This window comes from Centroberyx affinis, unplaced genomic scaffold (assembly GCF_046629955.1).
Source record: "Centroberyx affinis isolate AG114_WGS23_722 - 3 ecotype Tasmania unplaced genomic scaffold, CSIRO-AGI_Caff_v1 ptg005625l_1, whole genome shotgun sequence".
Classification (NCBI taxonomy): Eukaryota; Metazoa; Chordata; class Actinopteri; order Beryciformes; family Berycidae; genus Centroberyx; species Centroberyx affinis.
This window is the reverse complement of record NW_027282831.1, coordinates 185,001-204,167: the sequence shown is the minus strand read 5'-3', so window position 1 is coordinate 204,167 and position 19,167 is coordinate 185,001. Positions and strand designations below refer to the sequence as shown.

General features: G+C 41.9%; 1 protein-coding gene across 1 annotated transcript in view; it reads right to left on the bottom strand.

The window, feature by feature from the left end:
• Positions 1–1,195: 1,195 nt before the first annotated feature.
• Positions 1,196–19,167, bottom strand: part of LOC139667558 (C-Jun-amino-terminal kinase-interacting protein 1-like) — a 19,908-nt gene continuing 1,936 nt past the window's right edge. Inside the window, exons 2-13 of the mRNA XM_071547044.1 lie at positions 12,170–12,245; positions 10,182–10,799; positions 7,919–8,513; positions 5,751–5,770; positions 5,352–5,561; positions 5,050–5,125; positions 4,792–4,958; positions 4,567–4,670; positions 3,220–3,330; positions 2,351–2,421; positions 1,844–1,942; positions 1,196–1,268 (exon numbers count right to left, since the gene is read on the bottom strand). Coding sequence (XP_071403145.1) covers positions 1,196–1,268; positions 1,844–1,942; positions 2,351–2,421; positions 3,220–3,330; positions 4,567–4,670; positions 4,792–4,958; positions 5,050–5,125; positions 5,352–5,561; positions 5,751–5,770; positions 7,919–8,513; positions 10,182–10,799; positions 12,170–12,245 — 2,220 coding nt within the window. The remainder of the gene's footprint in view (positions 1,269–1,843; positions 1,943–2,350; positions 2,422–3,219; positions 3,331–4,566; positions 4,671–4,791; positions 4,959–5,049; positions 5,126–5,351; positions 5,562–5,750; positions 5,771–7,918; positions 8,514–10,181; positions 10,800–12,169; positions 12,246–19,167) is intronic.

Genomic DNA, 19,167 nt, shown 5'->3' with positions numbered 1-19,167 from the left:
GTAACTTAAAGCTGCGCTAGGCAACTTTGCACGTTGGCGGCTCCTAGTGGCAGCGAGAGGTAACTGTTTGAAAAATTTGAACTTCAACACCCAGAAATCCTGTTAAGGTGAGGTCAGTGAACTGCACACAACTCGCTCATGTTTACCAACCCAGCTGGTCTGTGATGCTTTAAACCAAAGATACCAAAGGGATCTAATGTTGGTGAGTCCAGCTTTCTCTGGATGGAGCGCTGCTCACCGCTGTTTAGGAGACACTTTGGATTTCTGAAGTTTAGATTCATCACTTCCTGCGTGGAGAAGTGACCATGCCTGACATCAGAATTTAATTTGGGCAAATACAGAGAATCTACAGCGCCTCAATTAAACCTCGCAAAAATCTTGAAAATCTTAAGCCTAGAACAGCTTTAATATTTGCATAGCTTCATATATATTCGTGCATTATTTCATTCTAACACATGTAAGGCTATCATAGCTTTTCCTCAAAGTCAACACTATTCGCACTTGTAAATAAATTCACAAATTTGAAAGTCTGTGAATTTCTCAACTATATGTGACCTTAAACGCAACTACAAACCATTTGCTGCAAGTTTATACAATGGAGCTATTAGTCCAAAACTTGAACAAACTGGAATTAAAGCTACAGATTTTTTCATTTCAAATGTGTGAAACTTGCACACAGCCACAGAACCTGTAATGTGTGTACAAAGCAAAGCTGCAAGTTCACAAAATGAAGATAAGCAACCTGGCATTAAATTAGCTCAGTAGATCTGAAGGCTTCAACATACCAGATGCACATCCAGTATCTGTGTGTTCAGTTGCACAGTGACACCACTATGAAAAGTGTAGGGGCTAAACGTCATCGTAGCATGTAGTGGACAGTCACTTGGCCTATATAACACACCAATATTTGATATTTGTGTTTGAGTTTTGGTTGGTTTATGTTACAGATTTTTTTTTTTTTTTTTTTTTTTTTTACTGCATGGAACTTCACAGTCACTGCGATACCGTCCATCCATAGAGGTATTTATATGTGACATGACCAAAAAAAAACCAAAAAAACTTGGATGCTGCCAACGAAAGAAATCCACCATGCAAGTAGTTTGAAGAGGATATAGCAGAAGTCCAGATTGCGGTGTAAGACCAGGCTTACATGCACATAGTGAGTATTCAGTACAGTCTGGATGGACGAGAGGTCTTATTCAATAAAGATGTCTTCAGTGGGACAGGAGTAGCCGACATGTTCCTTATAATACTGCTGGAAGGCCCTCCTATGGGACACAAGAGGAGTCTATTATATTTCTATTATTATCTTCCATTCTCTATTACCGTTTACATAACAGCAGAGACAGAAAATATTGAAATATCCACGACTAACATCACCACCGGCTAACAAAAAATACAAAATTGATATTTAGATTTGGTTTATCAATAATCTAAAAAAAAATATATAAGAGGTTTGTATGGGAATTTAGCAGTGTGTACCATGTTATTTCCCATTTTTTATTTCTCAATTCTCTGAGTTTCTCTGCCAATTATTATTTATTTTTTATTTTTTTATTATTATTTTTATTATTGCTGATGATTTCCATTTCAAATTAATCCATGTCCAAATATGCTGCATGATGAGGAAAAAGCTTATTAAAAAACAAACCATTTTACCATTTTTATAAGCTGTCGTGTCAGTGCCGATACGTTAGAGCAGAAAATTGTTGCGTAATTATTGCTACTTTTACAACAGATACATTTAAAGTACAGGTATATTTATAGAATAGAATAGAATAGACACTCTTAGGCAGAGAAGGAGAAAGGAGGCAGAGGAAGAAGAGGAGGAAGGGGGTCTCACCCTACAGACTCGGCCAGAGGAAGTGATGTCGTCTCTGACATCATCACATGGCAGGCAAAGCGCTGCTGGTCAGGGTGTTTGGTGATGAAACCAAAGTACCTGCAGTGCAATCATCAGCATCAGAAACAAGCTGTACTCAGGCAACTTGGAGATTAGAGTTTTAGTTCTACAAACATTTCTGGGAGGCAGAGCTGCTCTGGAGGCAGAAATAATCTGATTGGTTGAGTTAAACCTCAGTGGGCGGAGCCAAAGAACCATACATTCAAACTAGCCATACTAGCCTAAAGCGATCTAGGCAGTTAGATATCCTGGTTATGACTCAGTAAAAAAAGAAGCCATTTATATTTTGACCAGAGTTCCTTCTTTGTCATTCAAGTTTGCCAGTTAGCCATCTTGTGCTCTGAAAAACTGTGGTTCTTCATAATACAGAATATTTAAAAATATTGTTACATTTTTTTCCATGCAAGTGTAGGAAGGGATTAACTGTATCAAAGCGGTTTAACTCACTTGCTGTGTTTTGGATGACAGCCACAGAATGAGATGTTCTTCAACTGGAAGAAATGGAAACACTGGTCCCCCTGAGAGAGAGAGAGAGAGAGAGAGAGAGAGAGGGAGAGAGAGAGAGAGTTATTTGAATCATTCAAGCCCAAAATTTGCCATCCTACCTCCATTTTCTAGTTCTTGGTGGGTGGGAACACCTCTGAGAAAAAAAAACATACAACATGAGCTTGTCTAGATGTGTGTGAAACAGCTTAAGTAGGGCTAAACCTTCACAAATCCTTCTGGTATTTATCCATACTTGCAGAGGAGCCAGAATCACCATTATGTCTTTTATAAAGGGTCCAATAAATGTGACAAGAGAGGAGGAGGAGGAGGAGGAGGAGGAGAGAAAAAAGAGGGAATAGGGAGAAGGAAAGATGTGAAAGAAGGAGGAGAAGGTAGCAAGGTGGCAGAAAGGAGGGGGTGCTGGTCATTATACAGCATATTGGTTTTGTCACTGACTGACCACTGGTCCAGTTGCAGTTACTCCTGATCGCCACTGGAGAGCGTTGTTAACCCAACTACAAGGCTCTCCTTATTTTCCGCACCATGATCTTCTACTGCAGGAATCCATGGGCATCAGCTGGGTTTGGCAAGGTGTGGCCCTGAGCTTTAGTGTCCCATGATGGTCTAATCGCTGCTTCAGAGACTTTTCCACCCTGATGAGAATCAAATTCTAGGGGGAAACACGCTGGTCTTCAGTCCCTTCAGACTGACATCCAGGACACAGAGGGGGAGGAGAGAAGGAGGAGAGAGAGGAATAGGAGGCAAGATAGGGGATAGGGAAGAGATGAGATAGATAGATAGATAGATAGATAGATAGATAGAGTACCTACCCTGACAGCAGAGTGACACTGGTCCTGGACGCTGATCTTTAGACCCTTCACACTGACCTCCAGCACACAGGCTGAAGGAGGCTGCATCGCCAACCGCCTGTTACATGCTACCTATAAACATATCAATCAATCAATCAATTGACCTGCCCGCTCATATTTCCAACCAACACAGTGTACTTAACGTGTTTATATTTCTGTTGTTTTTCCCTGCTGAATCCTATCCTACGTTTGATGCTGCAGTAACCTAATTTCCCCGCAGGGATCAATAAAGTTTCATCTTATCTTATCTTACAATGTCGGGTGACCCTGCTGAAAAATAAAATGGAAAATACAAAAGACCAATAGGAAGTGTCCTTTGAACAAAATAAGCCTAAACCTAAGGCAGCCGGCTCTACGCACCAAATGTTCTTAATAAGGATTTGGACACAGTAGGGGCTTTAGAGGAAACATGGCGATTACAGCTGGGACAGGTACAGCTCTAGCTCTCACGTTACATAACACACTGGATTTGAGTCAGATACTCACTCCTCTGGTAGAAATACTACCCTTCAACTCATTTAAGAGCTAGTGAAATTACCTTGGTCAGTAGTGTGGCTGGCTATCATCAGAGGACATTTGGGTTTGACACCAGAGAGCCACTGAGAGTAAGCTACAGTTCTTGCTAGCATGTGTTCCTGTGTTCAGTATGTTTGAATCCTTTGCTCTGACAAACTGAAGCCAGTCAAGCTGTGCAAATGGTAAACCAAATATCTACCAGCCACAGATAGAGTTTTGTCATAATGTGACCCTCTTTTCTTCACATAAGAATTGTTGGCTGGAATTTCAGTGACTAAAGTCTCTTAATCAGCGGTTCTGGCTTTCATTGTGTTGTTCAATGTCTGTGGTTGTGCAATCTCGTCTATCGGTCTGACGACGATTAGACTCTGGGGGCGACGGCCAATATTTCGGGGTTTCCGGTGTAGCCAGCAGACATCCAGGCCAAGACTTCCTCTTCCGTGCGCCGGTCATTGTTTACAGTCCGATTAGTAACTTGAGACGCAAGAATGGAGTTGAGAGACAACGTCTCATATGCAGATATCTGTTTATAGAGATTAGCTGAAATGTTGTCTGGACCTAAAACACCTACAAAAAGTATCAATGTTTGTGTGTTGTGTGGAGAAAAATTTGACTCGTCACGTCTCAAGTTGCTAATCGGACTGTAAACAATGACCGGCGCACGGAAGAGGAAGTCTTGGCCCGGATGTCCGCTGGCTACACCGGAAACCCCCGAAATATTGGCCGTTGTCCCCAGAGTCTAATCGTCGTCAGACCGATAGACGATGGGTTCCGAGATTGGTGGTTGTGTACCTTCTGCATCGCAGCACACAGCACATCATTGCCTTTGTGGAAGGGAACCTGAACTGAACCCAGGAATCGCACCAAGAACTGCTCTATCCAACCATCTTTCTGGACTGAGAGGAGAGATGAGAACAGAGAAACATCTTAGGTTTGCCAGCCAAAGTACGATTCAAGATTCAAGAATGTCGTTGAGGATGGTGATGTCCTCTCTTTGCATTGGAATTTGAGACATACCTTTGCTGGTGTCTTTGTCCACCCTGACAGCGTAGTAGGCAGGGAAGATGCCAGTAGATCCTGTCCTCATGTTGTAACCCTGGCACCACAGGTCCTCGGACTGGGCCAGCATTAACACCGGGTCGTCCGTCTCCAGGTACAGCTCATCGGCATGGCGAGGGACAAACCTAAAAAGAACGTACACAAAGAACAGCTTCAAGATAATGCAGTTATTTGGATATAGAGACAATGGTTGTGTGCGACTTGATGTGTATTAACCTGTAGACAGCTCTGTGGCTCTGCTGTCTCTCCACTCCATCCAGAACACAGGAGAACATACCGAACGACCCAGCGCCTGAACGATACAGGATGGATGTTATAGTCACAATCAATAGTCTGTGCTTTTGTCTCATTTTCATCCTTTGATAAGAAGCCACAGAGTCAATTCACTAAACCCTAAGCTATGGCAAAGTCCCTGAATCTATAATTTGCTACCCAATACTTTATCCAGTGACTGTACATAAATGTATTTAGTGATTGAACTGATCGAGTTTCCCTAAGCATTAAAACACGAAACTAACCAGTGGAGTTGTAATTGCTGCTGCCATTGACAAACAGGTTGAGGAACTTCCTGGTTCTGGGAGCTCCGGCCCTTCCTCCGTTAGACTCCTCTTCCTCCGAGGTCGTGGTTGACGTCACCTTGGACTGCTTGCTGATGTTCACCACCTCCTCTCTCCTCCTCTTCACCTCATCCTGCTCCTTTCTTCTCTTCTCCTCCTCTTTCCTCCTCTCTTGGAGCAGAAAACAAGGAAGGGTCAGACAGGTAGGAGAAAGACACTAGGACCAATGCGAACAAACAATTTGATTTCAACTTATTTTGCCTTATTCCATGCTTCCCATGCATATTCTTATGAACATATATAAGATAACTGACCATTATCTGGTAAATGGTGTTCCACAGGGTTTGTTATCGGGCCCACTACTCTTTTCTCTTTCTGCGCTCCCCCTTTGTGACATGATACACAAGCATAATATCAGTATCCACTGTTATGCAGATGACACACAGCTCTACATATCAGCAAAACCTGGTAAGACCCCTTGGACTTGATTCTTCAAGGCCTGTCTCAATTTTTGATGACTTTATGCCAATATGAGAGATATTGATTCTAGGATCAAAAACAATCAAATCTAATTTTACTAATCTGAACATGATGGTTAAATAGTTAAAGGATATGGCTGGTGGGGTTTTTTTTAAGATTTATTTTTTTATGCTTTATTTGACAGATATAGTGAGAGAGAGACAGGAAGGTATGGGAGAGAGAGCGAGGAAAGGACATGCAGCAAAGGACCACAAGCCGGATTTGAACCCGGGTCGCTGTGGGAAGGACTGAGCCTTATGGTACACGCTCTACTCTGTGAGCCACCGGGGCGCCCCTATGCCTGGTGTTTTTAATGCATTTCTTAACGTCAACAAATCCTATGAAAAAGACAAAATCAGCAATCATTTTGTTTTGCTAACAAGTCCTGTCCATATAGCCGATGCCCAATAAAGCCATGTCCCAGCAGCCATAGAACTCCATTGTATTAAAATGATTAAAACACGTTAAAGAGCCAGTTATATGTTGTTGTTGTATAAATAGCATATTTCATCATTGCGATGCACCGGGCAGTTGGACCTTAGAATTTAGACATAAAACAGTGTTCTGATTTTAAAGTCCTTAACTTTGTCTAGTTGTATCCTACATAGTAGACTGACAAAAAAACATATGTACCAACCCGTGCTCCAACAATGGCAGGTTCTAATCTCCCACCATCTCCAAAACATCACCAAAGTTTTTGCTTTTTGAGCTCCAACAAACAGACCAATATCTCTGCTTAGATTCAGTTTATCATTCTCATAACTCCCAAACATCTTCAATTATTGACTGGTTGCTTTCATTGTAAATATCACCACTATATATTTTTTTTAAAACTCTGTACAATAATTAGTTGAAAATATATCTTCTCTTAAGTCAAGGCATACAGAATGATTTGACAGAAATAATGAATAATAACAAACAGCTATATATTGGAGTCATATTTACTCATTTCCACTTCCCCGTCTCCCCCAAACTTACACCTGATATGGGACATGGTATGAGAATGTAGGATAGCCATTGAGAAATCAGCTATAAAGATGCCTTTCCTTGCAGCCACACATTTAGCAGCTTATACTATAAATAAACTGAAGATGAGGTTATTAGAGTTGTATTTCAGGAAAAAGTCATGTTTCTCTTTTGTCGCTAGAAGAGACTGGTCTGTGCCATTTTGTGCCATGGTAACCATGGCAACATTTCATATTTACATGGATCTTCCAAATCTGTATGCTGCTGACGTTTGACGTACATCATGGAGCATTGAGTTGTATTACTCACTATAAAGCTCTCATCTTGTATACTCAGGTTGATTGGCCTGCCCTGTCCATTCATAAAATTACTACTAGAATTAATTGGTTCAGGAAAACCTTCCTCTTCTATGTCTCTTCTAGTCATGAGGAAAAAGAGATCCAAGGCACTTCAAAATAGGTTAAAAAGCCTTTATTCTTTTGGCTATTCATTATGAAAATTTTAAATCAGTGCCCACTCATGTGGACATTTTTATCTACAAAGCCATTCTGGCTCTGCCTCGTTATTTGTGTTCTTATTGCTCTAGAAAACTTGGTGGAAAATACTGTCTGCAGACACAGGAATTATTTTTGCTATCTATAGCTAAGGTCCAAACTGAATTAGGCAAAAGTGCTTTCATGTACTCTAGCTGCTCCTCCTGCAGGGGACTCGCTGCAAAATGATGAGTTTAACCTGATAACTGTGGCAGATTCAGTAAGGAGCTGTCTATGCTTTGTTTAGTCAAGATTTAAATAGATTTGGCCCATGAGCCTGCTGGTTTTGATACTGGGCTACTGTCTTTTTCTTTTCTCTCTCTTTTATGTGATTTTGATTGGATTTTTCTTTGTTGTTGTATGCTGTTATACTGTTTTTTGGCCTGCTCTCTCTTGAATAAAAAAACTCAAGTGTGGCTGCCTGGTTAAATACAGATTAAATTCAAATGTGTTTTCCCCAACCAGCTGCACAGATTTGCTGACAAAAACGTATCCATCCATGTCAAGAACGCATCATCCTCATTACCTTGCCTCTCCTCTTCTTTCCTCTGCCTCTCCTGCTCGTACTCTGGGTCTTCCTCCTCATTGGCTGACTGGTAGACGGTCTCTGCATCGCTGTCGTCGTTGCGCTCGCTGTAGCTGTGGAAACAGTCCTTGAGGCTGACCAGCTCCAGCTGAGCATGCTCATCCACCACCAGAGTGTATTTCACAGAGTCGTAATTCAACCCCGCCGTAGCTTCACGGTTTGGTCCGGTCCGACCGGCCACAGAACCTCCCTTGGCAGGGGCAGAGTTGGAAGCGTCCACCTCGGCTTTACTGCCCACCTCTCGGCCCCCTGACTTGGTACAGTCCTTCTCTCTTTTCTCATTAACTCCAAAGCAGCGGGTCGGAGCGCTGTTCACAGAGGGGGTCGGATCCCCCTCCCCCTCTTCCTCGCTGATGACGGGGTTGGTTCGGTCAGGCAGGGTGGGATGGAGGGGCCCGGGCGGGGGGCCCTCGGTGTCTGAGCTGAGGGACATTCTGTTGGACCCCCCCTCGCTGCTGGAGCGGGACAGGACAGGGGGGCAGTCCTGGGTCCTGTCATGGTTTTGGCCTATAGGAACACAAAGCAAAGAGGGGAGGGGGGGGGGGCAGTGATACAGAGAGGGACACTGGAAATCAGTTGGAGAATAAAGTGTCAAGGTGGATAGAGAGAAACACTTCAAATAAATTAATAACAGCAAAATAATTACACTTCTTATCAGCCAACTAGCTAGCTGATATTCATTAGATTAATGAGATGAAACTTTTATGATCCATGTGGGGAAATTGAGTAAAGAAATATAGGATTTAATTAAGAGTAAGCTCAAATGGGTGGTATTAAGCAATAAACAACCCAAAATTAAAATTTATAACATATTAAACAAGAATATATGAATGAAAGTAAAAAAAAAATATATATGTATTTACATTATGTAGGTGTGAAATGATAGCAGACATAAATTCCAGGGTTTACGATTACATCATATATATGTCATGCTATATATGCATATTAAGTTATATGTTAAAGGTCCCGGCTTTTACTATGGTGATATAATGGCACAGGCATAACAAAATTTCGATATACCACTAATCATACACATTTTACACCATAACAAAGCATTAGAATGACCAGATAAAGACTATGTGCATGACATATACTGTAGGATACAAAGTACTTTAAAAGCCACTCTGTTCACATTCCTCAACTGGCTGGGAGAATCACGAGTCACGCTACTCTCTCTCAACAATGTCCATCACTTTGCCCTTGAGCAATGCACTTATCCCCGCCAACCGCTCCAGCAGAGCTGCTCAGCTGCCAGCAGCAGAAGACTGCGGTTGTACTTAGACTTCAGCAGATATGGATTTCTGAAGACTGATACCGACACCAATATTTTTTAGGATTGAAGCGACTGACAGCTGATATTTTGTGCTGATATTCAACGTCTCTAAATTTGACCATTTTCATTAGAAAAATCCAAAACAATTACAAGCATTCAGTGTTTCCGCTTGAATTATATTCTTGTCAGAGTGGAGCCATGAGACCATGATGTCGCATTAGAATCAATTCAGCTTGAGGTCTTCCCATAGACACCCAGTGTAGTATTGATCAATTCTACAATAAGTATAATAATTAATTATAATAATAATAATTAATGTTTGGTCTTTACTTTTTTACCATGTTATTTCCATAACACATGCTTTCCTCACAAATAACATTTTTGTTATGTATTTGTTTGCTTGTTTGTTTATATATTTCTGCTTGTTATGATATGTGTCTGTTATTTAATTTGATTCATTTTATTTTACTATTTTATTTTTATTCTATTTTACACTTCATTTCTCACATTTGCATTCTGCTATGTACTACTAAAAAAAAAATCAATCAATCAAACTGCATCATATCCATCATATCAGAGGTGGACCACACTGACTGGATGATATTTATAAAGAGGCCAATATTGGCTTCATATATAGGGTTATCTGTTATTGTAGTATCGATAATATTATTGTGATGCTTTATTGATCCTACAGGGAAATCCTCTTTTCTCTTGCCCCTCTTCCACAGGGAGGTCAGAGGTCAGAGTCAGCTACAGAGCAGCACTACTGCAGCTGGTAGGGATTCAGTGTCTTGCTCAAGGACACTTCAGCAGGGTGGAGGCTTGCCAACATGGGGGCTGAAGCCCTGGTCCTAAAGGGTTAAAGGGTCAAAGGGAAATCTCTTTTCTAACTAACTGACAGATTTATTTACCTGGGTCTTGGGTCCTGTCCTGGTTCCGGGGCGCTACAGGCGTGCGCGGGACCACCATGGCAGTCAGGTAAATCTCCTGGGCGGGAGGGAGGTTGTTGGCCTTGACTCCCCCTCCTCCTCTGCTGCCCCCTCTGGGACCCGCTTTCCCTCTCCCCTCGCCCCCCCGCGCCCTCGGTCCGTTCGCCTCCCTGGCCGCCTTCTGGTGCCCGTTCCTCTCCCTCTCCTTCCCCTTGGACTCCTCGCACAGCCGCCCCCCTCTCCTGTCCTCCTTCGCCCCCATCCCTCCGTCCCTCCCTCTGATCTCCCCCAGGTTTCTCTCTCTCATGGTCGCTGCTCCTCTCCCTCCTCCTCCGCTTCCTCTACCTCTTCCTCCTCCGCCGCCTCCTCCTCCTCTGCGCTGGTTCCTCGGCCCGCCGGCGGAGTGTGTGTGCGCGGCGCCGTTCGGCTGTCTTTCCCGAGAGCGAGAGTGCGTGTCCCCGGCGGCGGCGGCGGCCTGAGTGTGGGGTTTGGTTCTGCTGTCCACCGCTCCATTGGCGGTGGGGGGTTTGGGGGCGGGGCGTCGGGAGTTGTTCCGGACCTTGTCCTCGGCTTTCGGCTGGGTGTCTGGTGGGGTTAGATCCCCTTAACACACACACACACACACACACACAAAGGCAGCAGCAGCAGATTATTTATTAGGCAACCAGTGGTAACAGAAGGATTATGAAAGTACAGTAAGCAATTGATTCTGGATGGGAGTTGAGTTACATGAGTCTTAAAGGGAAAATCCACACATGATAAAGAGATTTAAAGGGCTTTTTCCCTTTGGCAGAACATTTCCACTTAAGTGTCCAAAACTACAGGTGACTATGGCTCCTCAGAGCGGCCAGTATTGTTCGTTAACCATTTAGGAAAACAAAAAAATACCCTATTAACTTTAAGACTTTTTATTATTTCTTCCCATGTTGCTGTTTGTTGAAAGTTTAATGTGTGCTGAAATGAAGTCCACATGAGTTTTAAAAGTGGGAAAAAAGCAACAACTCTATGTCTATCAATGTCATCATCTTGCTATGATGCAAGAGTGGCATTTTTGGCCTTTGAAGCGCACCTCATCTACTTCTACACTGAATCCAAACAAGTGAGACAAAGTGAATCTTAAATGACGCCAAGATTTCAGCTCATTGGCAGCAGCCAGAGAGCTTGTCTGTATAATGCTGCGTTCATGTCATATGGGAAATAACTGTTGGAATGACTTGATGGGGAAAAGCAAAGATTCAGAAGTGTTCATGTGTTCTGACTTGTTTGAAGCCGTCAAGACGTCCTGACTGAAGCTTTCTGTAGACTTTATTTGCTGCTGATCAGTTTTTCACACTTTCACACCTATTTAGATTTCAATTCATGTTTTATAGCAGTGGTTCTCAACGTGGGGTCTGGGGACCGCCAGGGGTCCTTGAGGGGGTTCCAGGGGGTCCACAGCAAATTGATGAATTGTTAAACTTCACCAGTATTTAATGTACAAGAAGTTAACACGATTAGAGAATGTAGAAAAATGACTGTTTTGATCATAGTTTCTCTGTTATCTCTCTACCTACAATACAGATAGTCATGGAATTCTGGACAAAATCATATCTAACAATAAAAATATTCTCAGATTTGAATCTGACAGACAAAATCTCATCAAATAGGGGTCTGTGGCCCTAATGTGGACTAAATTAGGGGTCCTTGATACGAAAAAGGTTGAGAATCACTGTTTTATAGTAAACCAAAGATCCAGTAAGTAGTTGTGTCCTAAGAGTTGTGATCATAAAATGACTTATGTGAACAGTATTTTCCTGTAGTATTTCCCATCTGAATGCTCAATATTGGAAGCTCATATTTACCATCTTTCCAATATGACACGAATGCAGCATCAATCTAGACCTTTTCATTGTAGCCTATACCGACTTAGAACTAAGCTTAACATTCTGCCTTGTTTTTTTCCCTGAATCTCAGAAACACACACATGTGCTCACCTGTAATGTGTGGGGAGGAGGAGTGGGACTCCTTCCAACTGTCCTTCTTGCCTAAAGAGTTGTTGTTGATGGTGTCCTGGGTAGAGTTGATAAGACAGAGCATCAGTTTCAGAGCAACAAGCAACACATGATTGGGTTATCCGACACACACACGCACGCAAACACACACACTCTTGTTCAGAGTTTAGCCCGAGGTGGTGGCAGACAGCTGAACCATTACATCTGCTCTTGTTACCGCAGTGTGTAAGCTCATAGAAGTAGGATGGATAGAACAGATACACATGAAGAGGCAAGGCTTCCCTGGTCATAGATCCCACCACACGTTCTCAGATCCAGGGGCGTCAATTCACTAAATCCTAAAATATGTCAAATATCATTTAATATAATTTACTACCAAAATGTCCAAATCTGCTTAGACTGTATTGACTGCATTGCTACAGCTGTCTCTCTTCTCTATTATGGCAACCTTGTACCTAGTACCTATTTGATATTATCACTTCACTAAAAGTCCCTGCTTTTAATGTCATTTGACACTGTAAAAAACACATAGGGGCAACATTTCTGTAGACAAAGTGGAGAAATGACTGGTCAATGTGCTGAATTATTAGATGTAGGTCACCAAACTATCAGCTTAGAGGGACCAAGAAGAGACAGCATATTGCCCCCATTTAAGCTTTACTTCACTGACTGCTAGTGAAATTTAGGATTGATTTTGAAAAACCACCTTTACAGCATATTTTGGGATTTAGTGCCTGGCTATATCTCTGAATTTTTAATGCCCTGTGACATCCTCAGACATTCACTCTTTCGGTCAACTATGCTATATCTATACCTATATCAGTTTGTGTCAGAATCCTCCTTTAAAACACTTTAAAAACATGCACTTAGGTGTGTTTTTACTTGAAATATAGTCTGTATTCTGCTTTTATTCCTGTCTCATTTATTCACATTTGTCCTTTTATTTTATTCTTTCCTCTTCTTATTTGATTGCTCATGTTTTTATTTCCTGCTTATATTTTCATTATTTATCTTGTAAAGCACTTAACTCATTATTATCATTATTATTATTTAATTTCTACATGAGGACAGAGGTGTGTGTTCATCTATGTCTCTCTACCTCTCTCTCTCTCTCTCTCTCTCTCTCTCTCTCTCTCTCTCTCTTCCTCTGTGTTCATCTATGTCTCTCCACCTCTCTCTCTCTCTCTTCCTCTGTGTCCATCTATGTCTCCCCCTCTCTTTCGGTCTGTCTGATGACTTCATTGCCAGGAAGAGGAAGGAACGCCGAGCAGGAAGTGACGGCCCCGGCCGCAACGTCATCATGGCAGCAACGCAGAGCGCTGACTCACTCACTGGCATCCCATCATGCATCTGTGTTCCCCGTCGCACACCCTGCTCTGTTACTATGGTTACCGAGAGAGAGAGAGAGAGGGAGGGTGAAAGAGAGAGCGTGAGAGCGAAAGCGAGTGAGAGAGAGAGAGAGAGAGACAGAGGCAGAGAGAGAGAAAGAAAGAAAGAGAGAGAGAGAGTATCTCTATATGTAAGCTACATCCCTCCCTCTGAATCCCCTCACTTCTCTGATGACATAGAGTATTTGCTTCTCTTGAGTCTGATATCCATAATTTCCAAGGGCAGGGTAACATAATAATCGGTGGTGAGTTCAATGTGCGGACTGTTACACAACCTGATGTAACCAGTTTTATGTCTAATAACACTCCTAGTGAACATTTACATCCGTCACCAAGAAATAACTATGATAATGTCGGGATGTCCCGAGTTTTTGGGGGATTTTTGGGGGACCTGTTAAAGCTACTGTAGGCAAGGATTCGTCTTATCATGAAATGGTGCTGCAACAGTGGAAAGCGTCTCATCCCTAATAATGCTGCTGTAGATTTGCCCTATTTTCCCAGATGATATTCTGGTGTCAGGTATGGGTCACTGGCATGGGCAAATTCATTCTCGGTGTGATTCCTTCATAGTATGAGGAGTTGATAATGCATGATGGAGAAATTTGGACTGAATGATTTTCAGACACTATTCGGACCAACACCATTAGCTACTGACTCAGACACAGAACAAATACAAACATTGTAACAAATGGGACTAGTAATCAAAGACATCCACAACAAATGGGACTAGTAATCAAAGACAACCACGCACCTCTAGAATTCCAGCATCCTAAATTAAATGCTATGAGACAGTGCAGAAAAATTAAAATTATTCAACCAAATCCTGAGCGTAGGTTATTTTCCTGAGAATCGGAATACAACACAACTCAATTCAAAAGTGGTGACAAATTTGACCCCCGAATACGGATATGTGTTACCAAAGTGCTTTGCAGTATTATCACCTCCCAAACTCGTGAAATTCCTAATTGACCACAACAATCAGATTGGACTCATGCCCAATGCACACTGATCATATCTTTAATCTAGTTGCCCTAATTAACACCCCTTTGTTTATGCTCTGTAGATTTCAAAGAAGCTTTTGACTGAGACTCTTTTCTACAAGAGTGGCAAAGGTGGTAAAACATATGATTTCATTAAAAGAATGTATATTTAAAACAAATGTACACTTAAAAGCAATAGAAGTAGCCACCTCAGATAGTGCTGTGGAGTGGGGCAGGGATGCAGTATGAGCCCAACTCTGTTTCATTTATACATGAATGAATTCATCCTAAAATTTCAAAACTCCACAGCCCCAGGTGTTTCTCTGCAGGACGCAGAGGTCAGTCGTCTGATGTTTGTCGATGACTTTGTTCTTTTTTCTCCCTCCCAACAGGGTTCACAACAGAGCTTGTACACACTTTTCAATTTTAGTAAGGAAAGGAGAAGAAAAGAAAGAAAAGATAAAAAGAAAAGACAAAAAGGATTTTTTTACTATCAAACAAAAAAAAAATCTGATTGATACTCTGATTAGGATCCAGCTCAAAACTCAACTCAGTCATACATCCAACTGAATTGTATCATAGTGAAGTGTGGGGTCCAAAGACTTCTCAAAATTGGAAAACCATCCACTAGAAGTCCTGTATGTAGAGCTGTGCAAAAAATATACATAAATATGTAAGACTCCAAATGAACACAGGCAATAACGTATGCAGGTCAGAACTTGATCAATATCCACTTACAGTATTATCAAAATACAAAAGACAGCCATCAAATATTACAAATATTCTTCATTCAGTGACACGCCAATCACTACAAAGCCCTGCAATGCCAACAGTCAAAGATCACAGTCCTCTCTACCAGCTGGTTCTGAAGCTCTACCAGTCCATCTACCAACAGGTTCTGAAGCTCTACCAGTCCGTCTACCAGATTGTTCTGAAGCTCTACCAGTCCCTCTACAAGCTGGTTCTGAAGCTCTATTAGTCCCTCTACCAGCTGGTTCTGAAGCTCTATCAGTCCCTCGACCAGTTGGTTCTGAAGCTCTACCAGTTGATCTACCAGCTGGTTCTGAAGCTCTACCAGACCCTCTACCAGCTAGTTCTGAAGCTCTACCAGCTGGTTCTGAGGCTCTACCAGTCTCTCTACCAGCTGGTTCTGAAGCTCTATTAGTCCCTCTACCAGCTGGTTCTGAAGCTCTACCAGTCTCTCTACCAGCTGGTTCTGAAGCTCTACCAGTTGATCTACCAGTTGGTTCTGAAGCTCTACCAGTTGATCTACCAATTGGTTCTGAAGCTCTACCAGTCCCTCTACCAGCAGGCTCTGAGGCTCTACCAGTCCCTCTACCAGCTGGTTCTGAAGCTCTACCAGTCCCTCTACCAGCTGGTTCTGAAGCTCTACCAGTTGATCTACCAATTGGTTCTGAAGGTCTACCAGTTGATCTACCAATTGGTTCTGAAGCTCTACCAGTTGATCTACCAATTGGTTCTGAAGCTCTACCAGTCCCTCTACCAGCAAGCTCTGAAGCTCTATTCGTCCCTCTTCCAGCTGGTTCTGAAGCTCTATTAGTCTCTACCAGCTGGTTCTGAAGCTCTACCAGTCCCTCTACCAGCTTCAGGTTCTGAAGCTCTGGCCACAAATATCGGAGCTTCAGGACAGGACAGGACAAACCAAACTAGATCCTAAACAAAAATCTGGAAACAAACCAACAGGCAAACCTGGCAATCAAGGAAGGCCAGGTTATGTTCATTTTGTCTGGAGAAAATTGAGACAGAATCTCTGTTCTAACTACACTGTATGAGATATGAAGATAGTGACGTACTTTGACAGAATGACTCAAACACAGAATGAGAAGTATACCCTGAGCTCAACTATCTCCCCAGTCTCCAAACAGTTTTACTGCAACTTTACTGCAGAATGTGTTGATTGTTGTCGCACATTAAGCAAAGTGAGCAGATACTGGATTAAGAATAACACTGTGGATGGCTAATCTGTTCTTATTTGATTGGCTCTGTAGTGAATTAGATTCATTTTGTCGCTTTCTGTTTTGGCAATATATGGAATCACTGTGTCATGCCAATAAAGCAGCCATTGAATTGAATTAAACTGAAAGAGAAAGAGAGAGAGAGAGAGAGCGAGAGAGAGAGAGATGATAATGAGACAAGACGATAAGAAGCCTTTTAAAGGAAACAAAGAGCCTAGAGAGATTTCCAGGGTCTAGAGAAGATGGAGGAATAGAGAAAGAGAGATAGGCAGAGAGGAAAACCGAGACAGATAGATAGACACACTGAGATGGATACAAACTGTTTGATGTTGAGAGGCACGATAAAAAGATTTCACTGCTATAAGCCGTCAAGATCCTGCGCCGTACATCATGTTCTGCAATGTCTAACACATCATTCCATCAGAAAACAGATGGGTTTTTGGGTTGGTTTGGAACTCTCCCTCTCTCTCTCCTTTTACTTACTCTTTTGCCCTCAATCCTTTTTTAAAGCCCATCTTATCTTCTCTCTTCGTTTCCCAGTAGCGAGTAGTGTAATGAATCACTACTTCAGTCAGAAAAATATAGTCCTTGCTTTTGTTATCAGCCCTATAAATATCAGATTGAATAATAATCAAATTGAATAATCTAAAAACTACATCCCACCTCTATCCACTGATTCATTTTCCGCATAATTAGTTGTCATCCTCTCACACTAAGCTAACTTTGATGAGAAATGGTAGAAAAGCTGACTTTCTCTGGGTGGAAGTATCCCACTACCACTGAGGCTTTCTGATCATTCACAGGAGAGGGAAGGAGGAGAGGAGTTATTCTGATTTTTTTTTTTTTAGCTGGTAGCAGAGGTCATTCATTGCCAATTTTAGAGGTGGAACAGATAATAAGCAAATTCAATTTGCAATTTCAAATGAGTAATGAGTATTGAGTGATGTGTTACTTTTTTGAGTAACAAGCCCAACATTGGACATGATGCAGACACAAATACACACACACTAACACACACACACACACACACACACACACGTTCAGATCAGGATGTGTGTGTAAACCAGTGGTGCCAGGGACCATATGGTCGACATATTGTTTTTCTTCATCAGTCCATCTTTACTGTAGATTTTAAATGGATAATGAATACATAGGGTCCCATTTGGAGCTGTTATGACAGCATCCAGACAATTCCATTAATGGTGATAATCCAATTGATAAACAAATGGCAATTGAAGAATGTTGATTTGAACACCAATATCCTGTCTGTTCATTTTAGTACTACTGTCTTTATTTGCTTATAGCTGTACATCTTCATAATAGGCACGCTCAGCATCAAACAACGCACATACAGACAGACACACACACTACTTTTGGAACCTATAGACACTTAGCTAACTTAATTCTTACCTAAGAGAGAATGCGTACACACACATACACTCACACACACACACACACACACACACACACAGAGGTCGGGGCTTACAGTCCATTCATGTTAAGTGGTAGTGAGTGTTATCAGTCTAATCCACTGCCTGTGGTGAGTCCAGCTGGCCAGCAGGTGAAGTTACTGAGGACACAGTTTACAGCAGATTACACTGTACTCATTAACATACAGCAGGGCTAGACTGATAGATGCAGGTTGTTTGATTATATATTTATTGTAGAATCGATGATCAATACTACACTGGTTGTCTAGGAAGCCCTTAACCTGAATTGATTCTAATGATTTTGACATTTTGATGGGATTCCACACAAATATCCATTAATAAGGTTATTATTATAATTATTATTATTATCCTAGGGTTCAATGGAGAGTTTTAGTGTCCCATGATGGTCTAAATGCTGTTTCAGAGGCTTTTCCACCCTGACAAGAATACAGTTCTGGGAGAGACTGAGATATTATATCAATATAACACTAATATTTTGCCCAGTCAGTTTTCTCCTCAGGTTTTCTAAAGCTTATTTTTGTGGTATTTGTCCTATGTTAGACTGTGACACGTGACAAACGTCAGGAACCAGCATATGGTGAATACCTGGTACCGTATGTGCCTTAATCCACTGATCCACCTGAAACCCAATCCTTAGCTCTCTTTAATGCCGCTGTATTAAATCCATGTCAGCAGTTCACAGAGGTATGAAACTGAAGACACACAGAGGCTCCGTCAGTCCAGGACAGCAAACTCCCTCATCTTCCTATCAGCACCCACAGGCCCACTTTCATGTCTGGCTTGTGTCTAGACGTGATTTAGCTGGATTACATTCATACCAGACATTAAAATATGTTTCCAGTATGCACACTGAAATCAAATGTCACCACATGGCACTTCCTCTTGTAGTGTTTACACCTCTTAATTGACAGTAAACACATTATCTTGCTTGTTCCCCATGCACCAGTATCCTGACAATCCATTTTTTGACAAGTATGTTATTATCTGAAGCACCTGCCTCCTGTTTGATTTGAGTCATTTCTGCTTTTGTAGTTGCAATAAGTGGATGGGAGATGCATTGCGTTTGGTTTGGATGATTGGATCGTCAGTGTTTCTTGAGTGTGTTTACACCTGGATTTTATGTGTTCTTGCTCCATCTGATTGCAGTCTGGACACATGTTAGTGTGAAGTGGGAAGGGGGTCATA